This window comes from Vitis vinifera, chromosome 13 (genome assembly GCF_030704535.1).
Source record: "Vitis vinifera cultivar Pinot Noir 40024 chromosome 13, ASM3070453v1".
Classification (NCBI taxonomy): Eukaryota; Viridiplantae; Streptophyta; class Magnoliopsida; order Vitales; family Vitaceae; genus Vitis; species Vitis vinifera.
Genome location: NC_081817.1, coordinates 17,803,256 through 17,816,799, shown reverse-complemented (window position 1 = coordinate 17,816,799; position 13,544 = coordinate 17,803,256). Strand labels below are relative to the sequence as shown.

At 38.3% G+C, this 13,544-nt stretch overlaps 1 protein-coding gene across 2 annotated transcripts in view; it reads right to left on the bottom strand.

Moving 5' to 3' along the window:
• LOC100250492 (DNA gyrase subunit A, chloroplastic/mitochondrial) overlaps positions 1-13,544 on the bottom strand; it is an 88,099-nt gene that overhangs the window by 13,838 nt on the left and 60,717 nt on the right. For both annotated transcript variants that reach the window (XM_010660695.3, XM_002271638.5), the window contains exons 16-17: positions 11,746-11,816; positions 11,544-11,633 (exon numbers count right to left, since the gene is read on the bottom strand). In XM_010660695.3, the coding sequence (XP_010658997.1) occupies positions 11,544-11,633; positions 11,746-11,816 (161 nt within the window). The remainder of the gene's footprint in view (positions 1-11,543; positions 11,634-11,745; positions 11,817-13,544) is intronic.

Here is a 13,544-nt window from a genome sequence, read left to right as displayed (position 1 = left end):
TGATTTAGGGATTGCAACTTGCCCTATTGAAGTATCAAATATCTCAAAAGTTATTTCAGACATTTGAAAAGAGGATTGAAAAAAAGAGTAGCAAAAAATTCTAGAAATCCTAAATGGGCTCTGATACCATGAAGAAAGTTGAAGAAAGCTGAAGAGAGCTTGGAAATTTTCTTTCTTACATTTCTTAATAAGTACAATACTTTAAATAATACAAAATAGTTTGACCAAGTAGAGAAAAATAAGGAGAAACAGCTAGCAGCTAGCCTATCCTAATTACATTTTGATCTCTAGTAGTACATTACAAAAATATCTACAATTAAATCTCATTTACAATAGGAAATGACATAATCTTCCCTATAGAATCAACATAATATCCTCAATAGTTAGTAACTCAACTTTCTTTTATACTAATAGGCTTCAAGACTGACAATTTTTCTTCTCCATCTTTCCAAATCAGCAATAACATATCAACAACCCAATGGTGAAAATCATCTACATTGGTCTCAATTGATGAAAACATATATTAAAGGAAAGGGGAAGCTAAGTCATCTTCTTGGTACTTTGATAAACAAGGATGACCCAAATTTTGTCTCCTGGGATGAAGAAGATTCTCATTTCATGTCTTGGTTGTGGAGCTCCATACTTGCATGTTTCTCTCTCCGACAATGGGAATTTGATTTGCAATTCAATAAACCTATTCTAAGGTACAGGGTGTTGCTCAGATTTATGAACTCAAGACAAAAATCCATGATGCCAAACAAGGTATTTGAACTAAGTGTTACAATGTTATGAAGGGATTATAGCCTGAGTTGGGTCAACCAATATTTGATACCCTATTTGATACCAAAATCTAAACAGCAAGATAAGATAATGGGATAGAGCATGTCAACCAATATCCATCACCATACTTCAAAAAAGAAGGAATCATTCACCAATTTTCTAGTGTTGATATACCATGACAAAATGGGATAGTTGAACAAAAAAAATAGACATTTGCTAAAGGTAACTAGAGCCTTGATTTTTCAAATCAATGATCTAAAGACATTGAGAAGAGCTTTTTTAATTGTTGCTCATCTTATCAATAGATTGCCTTCCAAAGTGCTTGATTTCAAAGACCTCATAAGTCTTCTCACTTAATTGAACCGAAACTTTGATGGTTTTAGTCAAATTGCCCCAAAAATATTTAGTTGTGTGGTCTTTGTTCACATTCAAGTTCATCATACAACTAAATTGAATCCCTGAGCTCTTAAATATATATTCATTGGTAATACTCAAATAAAAAAAGGATATAAGTGTTATCTTCCTAATTCCCCAAGCTTATTTGTATTTATGGATGTCACTTTTAACAGACAACAACCGCATCTTCGAAGGGAGCCTTTTGCATAAAATAAGAAATTTTCTCTTGACCTAACCCCTCCACTTTCTAAAACTAGTTATTCTCCTAAACCTTTCCCCCCACAATACTTTAGAATCAGTTTCTCCTAAGTCAATGAGGAAGCCTAAGTCTATTGTTCAAAGGAAAGAAGGGGAGAGTTCAAGGAGGATGCAGTCAACTTTAGAATTACTACATGCTCCAAACCTTGACTTTGATAAAGGTATTGAAAATCAAATTGTGTCTACGTCCATTGTCATTAGCAACCTTGATTAATCTACCACCCTTAAAAAAGGAAAAAAAAACAATACACCCAACATCCTCTAACCAACTTTGTTTCCTTTGACAACTTGTCATTCTCTTATCAAGCATTTGTTTCCAAACTCAACTCCATAGAAATACCTAGAACTATTCAAGAGGCACTTAGGGATGACAATTGGAAGAAAGCCATGTTGGAAGAAATGAGTTCTTTAAAGAAAAATAAGACTTGGTAGGTTGTTGATCTTTTAAAGGGCAAGAGAGAGGTGGAGTGTAAATCAGCATTCACCACCAAGCATAGAGTATAGGGAACATAGGAGAGAGATAAGGTGAGAATGGTAGCGAAGTGTTACACATAGACTCATGCAATAGATTACTAGAAATTTTTGCTCCAATGGCAAAGATGAATGTTATTCATATTTTGTTATCCCTAGCTACTAATTTTGATCAGTCCTTGCAGGAATTTGATATAAAGAATGCTTTCCTACATTGAAATTTAGAGGAAGAGGTCTATATGGAAAGGAAGATTTCCTTAGGAATAAAGTTTGTAAACCAAACAAGGCTCTATATGGTCTCAAACAATCATCTCAAGCCTGGTTTGGGAGATATGCTAAAGCAATGAAAAAATAGGCTATAATCAAAGCCAAGGAGATCAAACTCTTTTCAAAAGAGGGAAAGATAACAACTCTCATAGTATATGTTGACAAAATCGTGGTAACAAAAGATAATTTGGAGGTGGCACAAAAGATAACTTTCTTTTTTTATGAATAAAAAGCAATATATTAAAAGAAAAAAAGGCACATCAAGGACGCGCCCAAAGTATACAGGTAGTATACAATAGAGAGAAAAAAGAACCCCTTAAACAAGGCTTAACCAATCTAAAAAATCTACAACGAAAAGGAGGCCAGAGCCAAAAAACCCCTTAGTCCACACCCAAAGATTACAAAGGAAAAACAATTTACACCCATGAATCGAATGCTCCTCGTTTTCAAAAGCCCTACTGTTTCTTTCCTTCCAAACAATCTAAAAAAGGCGCAAGCGAGCTGAAAACCACACTTTCTTCCTCCCTTTTCCCACACAAGGCCCAAGCCACCCCAATAACGCCTCTCTAACTGAAAAAGGGAGCGCCCACGAAACCCTAAAGAGGGAAAAAAGTAAGCTCCATAAACTTCTTGCCACCACACAATGCAAGAGGATGTGATCAATAGACTATTCCTCTGACAGGCACAAATAACATCTATTAGCCAAAGAGAAGCCAAAGAGAACCCTCTCCTCTGAATACGATCCAAGGTTAAGGCCTTTTTCCACATAGCCTCCCAAGCAAAAAAACTCACCCTCGGAGGCACCAAAGAGTTCCAAATAACTCTTGAAGGAAAATCCCCAAGTCTTTCCGATTCCAAAGCCTTATATAGAGATTTAATAGAAAATCTTCTGTCCTTTGCCTTTGTCCAAACTACTTGATCTTCCACATCACTACAAACCCTTCTCCCTTGCAGCCTTAAGAGAAAACACTCCACATCGAACACTTCCCAATCATTAAGCCGCCTAGAGAACCTAAGAGCCCACACTCCCCCACCAGAATGGCTCCACGCATCTTCCACCCAAGCCTCCTTAGCCAAGGATATAGCAAATAAAGAGGGAAAAGAAGTACACAAAGGATCATCTCCACCTCACTTGTCCTTCCAAAATCTAACCCTCCTACTATTCCCCATAGAATAAACCAAATTGTCGTCTATCACATCCCAAACTCTCCTAATCGCTTTTCACAAACCGACCCCAAAACTACCTCTCACAACATAGGACCTCCAACCGCCCTCTTCTTCCCCTTACTTCGCACAAATAACTTGCCTTCACAAAGTTTCCCTCTCCACCGCAAAACGCCAACTCCACTTACATAAGAGGCCTTATTCAGCAACGCCAAATTCCTCACACCCAAACCACCCTTTCGTTTATCTGAGCAAATAATAGACCAATCCACTAAATGGGGCTTCCTCTCTAAGGCCCCACCACCCCAAAGAAAGTCCCTTTGGATCCGCTCCAATCTCAAACTCACACTCCTTGGCATATAAAACAGGGACATACAGTAGATAGGCATACTGGACAAAGTGCTCCAGATCAAAGTCAGTCTGCCCCCTTTGGAGATATACTACCTTTTTCCCAAAGGAAAGTCTCTTCCTCAGCCTTTCCTCAACCTCGTCCCAAACTGCCACCTCCTTGAAACGAGCACCCAAAGGAAGACCCAAGTAAGAAGACGGGAACTTGCTAACCTTGCAACCAAACTTAAGAGTCAAACCCTCTACATTCTCCACTCTCCCCACCGAGATGATCTCACTTTTGTCCAAATTCACCTTCAACCCTGACATGGCTTCGAACCACATAAGAAGCCAACTCAAATAGGACACCTTAGCAATGGAAGGCTCACAGAATATTTAAGTGTCATCTGCGAACAGCAAATGAGTGATCTCCACTCCCGCACGTCCTCTACCACTGAGTTGCCACCTCGGCAAAAACCCTCCCTCCTTTGCTCTCTTCAACAAGCAACTGAGAGCCTCCATGACAATCACGAAAAGATAAGGGGATAAAGGAACCCCTTGTCTCAATCCCCGAGAACTTTGGAAGAATCCGGAGGAAGTTCCATTAATAAGGACAGAGAAATTGACAATACCAATACACCACTGAATCTAGCTAATCCACTTAGCTCCAAAACCCATCCTTTCCAGCAACCAAAGAAGAAAACTCCAATTTACATGGTCGTATGCCTTCTCAATATCCAACTTACAAAGGATGTCACCACCCCCACTTTTTTGCATCAAATCAATCACCTCATTCGCAATCAACGAGGCATCTAGGATTTGCCTTCCCTCCACAAATGCATTTTGGGACTTGGACACTATCTTACCCATCACCTTTTTAAGCCTATTAGCTAGAACCTTTGCTAACAACTTGTAAAGACTACCCACCAAGCTTATAGGCCTAAAGTCCTTGAGATCTTCAGTTCCTCCTTTCTTAGGAATTAAAACTAGAAAAGAAGCATTAATGCTCTTGACGAACCTACCCCGATCACGAAAATCCTTCAAGAACCCCATAACTTCCTCCTTCAGAAAACTCCAGCTGAATTGCCAAAACGCCATTGAGAAACCATCAGAACCAGGAGCTTTATCTCCATTGAGGTCCGAGAGAGCACCAAAAACCTTTTCCTCAGAGAAGGGAGCCTCTAGGATTGCTGCATCTTCCCCTTCCAGGACCCCAACCTACAACCCATTGCATCTGGGCCTCCACTCATCTGTTTCTGACAAAAGAGAATGGAAAACCTGAACCATACCATCTTTAATGTCACGTTCTTCTGTGAGTTTGAAATTAAGGACCAATTGGATGATATAATGACCAAGAGACATACAACATGTTCATTCTAAGACATCACAAGCAAGTTAGGAATGAAGAATATTTTTTCACCGACTTAGGGGGGGTTAGAAAATATGTATGAAAATTTTCTAATTGGGAAATATTTTTTAATTAAGCTTTTTTCCTTATTTGTTTAATTGACTAATTCTCTTCTATAAATAAAGATATCCTAGCCAAGAAATTAGATCACAAGGGCGAAATTCTCAAAACACAAAATGGTCAACATCAACCGATCCTTAACCTGACCCAAATACAACTTAGGTTTCAAAAATTTATGGAATTTACCCTAACCCTGACCATAGCTCAATTAAATGGACACCAATCTCATCCAAGTAGTAGCTGAATTGGATATGTTCCTTATTCTTCTAATTGAAAATGGTTTTTATGTGCCTATGTTGATATGTACATGTAAAAATTATTTGAAAAAGTTAACCTAACAAATTCAATTAGACCTCCGTCCATTATGAACCTAACTCAAACTAATAACATCATTAGAGCCTCCCAAATACATTATGGCATTCCCTAACACATCTCATTGGGTAAAATAGGGCATTCAAGTTATTTGATTAACCCAACTCAAAAGCCTATTAAACAAACAAAACCACTGTCTTCAAGCTTGCAGGATAATTATGGCTGTATGGTTAGAGAGCACATGGTTGAATCACCAAAAAATAAATTTAGAAGGGACTACGCCATCTTATATTTGGATAGGTTGTGCTACTTCTTATTGTGGGAATAAAAAAATTTGGGTCAAGTTCAAGCACAAAAATAGGTAAAATCCAAGGGACTGATTCAAATTCAATGCTAGGGATACAACTTAGTGTAAACAAACCAGACCCACCTCACCTCTAAACAACCTTAGATGACTTCTGATAGATTTTCATGGACCTAGACCAAAAACTACTCAGCCTAATCCCAATTTTGTTCAGACTAGGGTTTATGTGTCAGAAAACCAGATTTGATTTTTTTAATATACTTACAAGCTTGTGTACTTATTGTGGTATTATTGTTAATAAATAAACATGTGCAAAATTACAAGATAATAACAATAAGTTAAACGTTTTGAACATATCACCCACCTATTTGCAAATAATTTCTTGAATCTACTAGAAAGTTCTTAGACCATAGATTGCATTGCAACTGTTTTCAAAGGCTTTAAAGCTTCTTAGCAACAAGTTATCTTCAAGTTCTGCTCGTTAGCTGGTTAGATATATAATAGCATTAAAAAAAAATGGGGATGGTCTTGACAAAACCCAACAGGAGGCGATAAAAATACCAAATATTTCCACAAAATGGCCAATGCTAAGGCAAGAAGGAACTTCCTGTCTAAGATTAAAGTGAATGGTGTGAATCTCTCTTCCTTGGAAGATATAAAAGAAGGTGTTTGTAGGGCCTACCAGTCCTTGCTCTCAGATTCTGGGGATTGGAGGCCTAGTATTAATGGCCTTAACTTCAAGGAGCTGGGAGAAGGCTTGGCCAGCAGCCTAGAAGTTATGTTTTCAGAGGAAGAAATTTTTGCAGCACTAAGCAGCTTCTGTGGTGACAAAGCCCCAGGCCCGGATGGTTTCACAATGGCTTTCTGGTTGTTTTGTTGGGACGTTGTTAAACCAGAGATTTTGGGTCTCTTTAGAGAGTTCTACCTCCATGGGACTTTCCAAAGAAGCTTAAACTCCACGTTCCTCTTGCTCATTCCTAAGAAGGAGGGGACCGAAGACCTAAGAGATTTCAGACCAATCAGCCTAGTAGGGAGTGTGTACAAATTGCTTGCCAAAGTCCTTGCCAATAGATTGAAATCGATGATGGGGGAAGTGATTTCTGATTCTCAGCATGCTTTCGTTCATGGGAGACAGATTTTGGATGCTGTTCTTATCGCTAATGAAGCCCTTGATTCTAGATTGAAAGGCAACAACCCGGGCATCCTTCTCAAGATGGACATTGAGAAGGCTTTTGACCATGTCAAGTGGGACTTTCTCATGGATGTGATGTCTAAGATGGGATTTGGGCATAGATGGATTAAGTGGATGAATTGGTGCTGCTCTACGACTACCTTCTCAATCCTCATTAATGGAAGCCCCTCGGGCTTCTTTCGTAGCTCTAGGGGATTGAGACAGGGCGACCCTCTATCCCCCTATCTATTCCTTTTTGCCATGGAAGCCCTTAGCCAATTGCTGTCTTGTGCAAGAAATGGGGGCTTTATTTCTGGTTTCAGAGTGGGAGGTAGAGGAAGAGAGGGGCTGCTCGTGTCCCATCTCTTGTTTGCCGACGACACCTTAATCTTCTGTGACGCCGAAGCAGATCAATTGCAATATCTTAGCTGGACCTTCATGTGGTTTGAGGCGATTTCAGGATTAAAAGTCAATCTAAGCAAAACGGAGGCCATCCCAGTGGGGGAAGGCATTCCTATGGAGACTCTTGCGTCGGTCTTGGGATGTAAGATAGGGAGTTTACCTACCTCCTACTTGGGTCTTCCCCTTGGAGCCCCATACAAATCTACTAGGGTGTGGGATGCAGTGGAAGAAAGATTCAGGAAAAGGTTGTCTCTCTGGAAAAGGCAATACCTCTCCAAAGGTGGTCGTCTTACCTTGCTAAAAAGCACTCTCTCTAGCCTCCCAACCTATTTCCTTTCTCTCTTTGTGATCCCCAAGAAGGTGTGCGCAAGACTTGAAAGGATCCAAAGGGATTTCTTATGGGGCAGTGGTGCCTTAGAGAATAAACCCCACTTGGTGAGTTGGAAGGCTATTTGTGCTACTAAAAAGGAAGGAGGCCTGGGCATTCGCAGTCTATCTACTTTTAACAAGGCCCTTCTTGGGAAGTGGTTGTGGAGATTAGCTAATGAGAATGAGCCCCTTTGGAAGCAAATTATCTCTAGTAAGTATGACCTTCAAGAGGGGGGATGGTGCTCCAAAGGAGTAAGTGACCGTTATGGGGTGGGGGTTTGGAAGGCTATCAGAAATGGTTGGGAGAACTTTCGTTCTCATTCCCGCTTCATTATAGGGGATGGCACTAGAGTGAAATTTTGGAAGGACTTGTGGTGTGGAAATCAAGCTCTGGAAGAAGCTTTCCCCATCTTGTTTAATCTTTCCGTCAACAAAGAAGGCTGGGTCACTGAGGCTTGGGAGGAAGACAAAGTTGGGGGGAGCTGGGGACTTCGTTTTAATAGGCACCTTAATGATTGGGAGGTGGGAGAAGTAGAAAGCTTATTACGTAAGCTTCATCCTTTGACCATTAGAAGAGGTGTGGAGGACTTGTTCCGGTAGAAAGAGAACAAGAATGGGACCTTTTCTATCAAGTCTTTTTATAGTTCACTTTCAAGGGACACCAAGCCCCCCTTCCCGGCTAGAACTATTTGGACGCCTTGGGTTCCAATTAGGGCTAGCTTCTTTGGGTGGGAGGCGGCTTGGAACAGGCTACTCACCACTGACCGCCTGAAGAGATTTGGTTGGAGCATTCCCAACAGATGTTTTTTGTGTAAACAAGATGAGGAAACCACAGATCACCTTCTTATGTTTTGCGAGAAAGCCAAAATGTTATGGCTTCTGATCTTCTCCCTTTTTGGGGTGCAATGGGTGATGCACTCCTCTGTGAAAAGAAACCTCCTGGGTTGGCATGGTTCTTTTGTGGGCAAGAAAAGGGAGAAAGCTTGGAGAGCTGCCCCCCTCTGCCTAATGTGGACCATTTGGAAAGAAAGGAATAGAAGGGCTTTCGATGATATTGAGAGGAACGATCAAGATATTAAATCCATTTTTTTGTACACTTTTGTGAATTGGGTTAGGGTATACATAGAGGAACACACTTTGTCTTTGATAGATTTCATTGACTGGCTAGCCACCAAGTAAGGGTCAAGCTTGTTTGTTCATTTGTATTTTGCTTCTTTGTATTTGGTATACCCTGTGTATACCCTTCCTTTAGCCTTTTGGCTCTTGATGAATTTTCTTTACCTATCAAAAAAAAAAAAAAAACCCAACAGGAATAATGAGATTAGACTCAAGTCTAAAAAGTTGGGTAAAATATTAGGCAATCTTTGTGTTGGAATACCCCTGGATCATAGGTGCATGCTCTCTAGTAATTTAGGGATACAAGGTGTAATTTGCAGTGAAATAAATACCAAAACTTTTGATCTAAGGCTTAAAAAATTACCTAAGATCTAGATGTTTCTAGATTAAAATCCAATTAAAGAAGATGCTCTCAACTACCACAACAATCTCCCACCTGATCACTCGTTCTTCAGACCTTGACAATTGTGTAGATTGGCTATACAATCCTCTTGAGAGAGAGAGAGAGAGAGAGAGAGATGGAGGCTATCTTGAAGACAATAGTTTGGAATGTCATGTGTGTCTAACCCTAAACTCAAGGGTTTATATAAACCTTCTTGTTGGCTTAAGTGACTTAAGCTTATGTAAGGATGGGGTCACTTAATTAAGTTCACTAGGTCCTAATTAATTAACTGTCCCAATGAGACTCCAATTAATTAATTAATCCAATCCCTAAAAGACAAAAATAATTAATCATAAAATCCTATGCAACCTTCCATTTTTAACCAAAACACCCTAATGCACATAAATGATTGATTCTTCATAAAACCTCAAGACTTTGCCAACAAAGAATCTAAGCTCAAGCGGACACCACTAGGACTTATAGACTAGCTCCCTTAGAATCCAATTTTGAAGTTAACTCAACACTCTACTAAAGAGAGTCATTTGCACTCCAATATCCTATGAAAGTACATTGAGATATAAATTGATTAAATCCAATTTAACCCATTTCTTAGGTCTGTGACCTACTATCCACTATATTGAGACTCCTCATGAACTGGTGTTTGAATCCAATGGGTTAGATGTTATTAACCTCTTAAGATTACCTCTACAATCCTTGAGTCATAAATCCCCCTATTATACAATCAACTGACATACTCTAACTTATAAAAAACATACATCAAATTCCACTAAAAGAATTACATTGACTGCAATTTAAATAATCACAAGTCCTTAGGATCACCTAAGAGCACGCATTATCCCAATCCCATGAGATATCCTAGTGTCTATCTTAAGAATACTTGTTGTCACCTGTTTTAAATAACAATAACTCAACCCATAGCAAATATATTACCACCTTAGGATCTCACTTATAGGTCAAAGTCAATGAAGATCTCAATATTAACTCAATTTCTGTTTAAGGTTGAGATCTTATGCAATATAATAACTCGTTGAATCATGATCACTCGATAGTCAATGTTATGGTTCACCATAGATCATGTTCAATATATCATCATACACACTAATGCACTCACCATTGGACAACAACCCCGATGACTAAGATAAATCATCCCTTCAATTAGGAGGTAGTGCACTATAGTCTCAAATGGATTACTTAATCCTATGAACTGATTGCAAACAACTTATCATCTTACAAGGAATCCATGACTTAGATCTTCTGTGCAACTCCTAATGCACCTAAATCATGTACAATGCAAGTGATATAAGCATGAATGCTCAGACAATTAATTAATGCAATCAATGATAAAAGGGAGACCAAAAATCATAACAAATAAATTAATGAATTCTTATTTTATTACATCATGTCATGCTTTCAAGGGCTTTATCCTAATAGTTTGCCCAGTAAATCATATGGTGCTACCGTTTCGTAATTTTTGGTCTGACCCATATGCATCTAAGGATGGAAAATTTGCATCTATAACAGAAAAAAGAAAAAAAAAAGTATAGCATTTTGTACCAGCCAAACATTATTATTATTATTACAAGTTATGAAAATATATTAAAAGGCACCCGAAGAGAGGGAACTTAATACACAAGGGGCATAGAAGGATCACCCGCAAAAAGCAAAGTAAAGAAACAGAAATGCCACAAAAAGCCCTAAGCTAACAGCAGTTGAAGAAATTAATAAAAGAAAATTTACATGATGTAAATTCCCACAAAACAAAAATGATGCTGAAAAATAGTGCACTGAGTTGTGCAACTCTTCAACTAACAACTTAGCCAAATATTTTAAAACGGAAAATGGGAAGAGAAAAAAACATAGGAATCAGATTATAGTTTTGGAAGGATTCATAGAAGAATATGAATTTAGGACATATACAAATAAAGAAGATGAGAATGTAACAACAGAAAGAAGCTACATATGCAAAAATATTTCCATTTAAGTTCATTGATAGATAAACAGGAGTATTGATTCAGAACATTTCTTGAGATTCAAATCAACAATTGTCACAACAGCCGCCATTCAAGATATTGAGCACAGTTGGTTGATGTGCACGTCAATCATCCAAAAAGAACACATGCTTGTGTTGATGGGATATGCAAACACCATATGTCAGAAATGGTAGCTCAATCTTTTCAGCCCAGCACAACAAATGCCACACAGGTAGCCAATATCAGAATCACAAAGAGAGAATGGACACTAGCATGAGCAAAACATAACTGGTGTGGCCTCCATAATTAGACATTTTTTCTCAATGAAGCAGATAATAAATGGGCACTTACTGAAATATGTTTACCTGTAATATCTGTTTCCTGCTTGACAATAGTTCCTGTAACTTCGAAATTTGTTCCATCAAGGATTTACTTTCAGTTACAAACTTTTCTCTCTGCATAGTAAGAGAAATACAATCTCTTCATATGATACTATCCATGAAAATATAGCTTAACAATTCCAATTGAGAAAACAGAAATCAGACAATGAATGGCATGATCAGGCACCTCCAGACGTGTGATCCTTCTTAGGCTTATGTCCAATATAGCTTCAGCCTGCCTTTCAGATAAACCAAACTCTGCAAAAGAGACAATAATAAAAATCTAATTTTAATTTTCAAGGTTCAGTCACCAACATGGAATTGCATTCGATCAGCAAAAACAACACAAAATTTTAAGCAGCATCATTTACTGCTTAAGAATCTGTAAGCTTCGAAGGCTCAGAAGTACTTATCTTCATTTTTATAAAAAGATATCAATCCTGCAAACTTCTAAGTAATTCCTCTTAGAGATTCTTTTATCTAATATAAAATTCGCTACTGATGCAGTATCTGATTATAATTCTCAACTTCATCATGTAATTAATACAAGCCTCATGCAACAAAAGTAAAGACTGACACTAACTGAACGAAAGATAGATCATATGAGATATGCACTCAAAGATAATAATATCATCAGCAAGTTTTAGGAGACAGGAAAAAGTCCTGTGTATAAACATGATGCTGAAGTTATCCTAAGCTCAGGATAGTTGTTAAAGGCACTGAAAGTTGGAAGCACTTAACTCCAAGTTATTGATAATGCAATCCTCAAAATGAAAATAATCACGAGGAAAAGGCATCCATCAACCAAGGGAAAAAAGAACAAAATTTACAAGTAAGAAAACCATTTATAGGCAACGATTTTACGTAGAACTGAACTAGGAATCTTCCCATTTGCAACTCAATTCCTCACCACCTAAGCCAGGCCTCAAAGGTTTAAAAGCAAGAAAACTATGAAACATCAAGTGGTAGACAAATGCCTAACAAAGGCTTCATCACATCTAGCCTCTATCATTGGAGGAAACTCTACTTCTCCATTCTCTGAACAATGAAAACAAGAATAACCAACATTAATCCCCTAGCTAAGTTCAAGATATCGTTCCATATACATCTTGCTTTACTAATCCTATAAAATCACAACCCTCAACTAAAAGTTTTAACCTTTAAGCTTTTGACTAAGTCACACCCAGAGTGTTCCACCACCACTTTGACAGCCATTCTGTCTCAAAAAGAAGACAAAAGGAATATAAAACCCATAGTTTCCCAATGGCATCATTACCTAGAAAACAAAGAGAACAACCTTCAAAATTAAATGTTTGCTAAAGTTTTGCCTTTATCCAAGCAAAAGCTTAGGATGACAGAGTCCAAAAGAGATAAAAGCTGATAAAGGGTAGACCAACTAGTGTTTGTTAACACCAACAAAGCACTCACATTTGAGAAGAGGGCTTTCACAACACCTCCTCTTTTGAGGCATATGTATCAACCTTACCACAGGCAACAGTTTATGCCAAAGCTTTCATGCGAGGGGGCACCATTGCACAAGAAATATGCATAAAACAAAATAAGGGAAGGAAGGATGACTATTAATGATAGATTAAAGAAAGCAAGTCGTAGAAAATACACCATTAAGGAAAGGACTGGAAGAAGTGCAATTGATGCATATAGGTCCTTTAGATAGCCAAAGTAAGGTTACAACATCTTCAAAGACAAAGCATATGACTAAGGATCTTTTCCAAAAAGAAACCATTGGCCATATGTGCTATAAAAGTAAACAAATTTAACAAAAAAAAAAAATGGAGAGAGGAGGGAAATGTGAAGAAGATGGGTTGCAGTGGCTGGTAGATTTCCTAGACTGATGCTGCAAGTGGAGATTGCAGAAACTTTTTCCTTTGCAGAGTAGACCTACGGTATACTTAAACTTGGTTTCTGGTCTCTGTCTGGACCTTCTCTCATAAAAAATTCCCCAAACCAATCTTCTAATTTGATGCC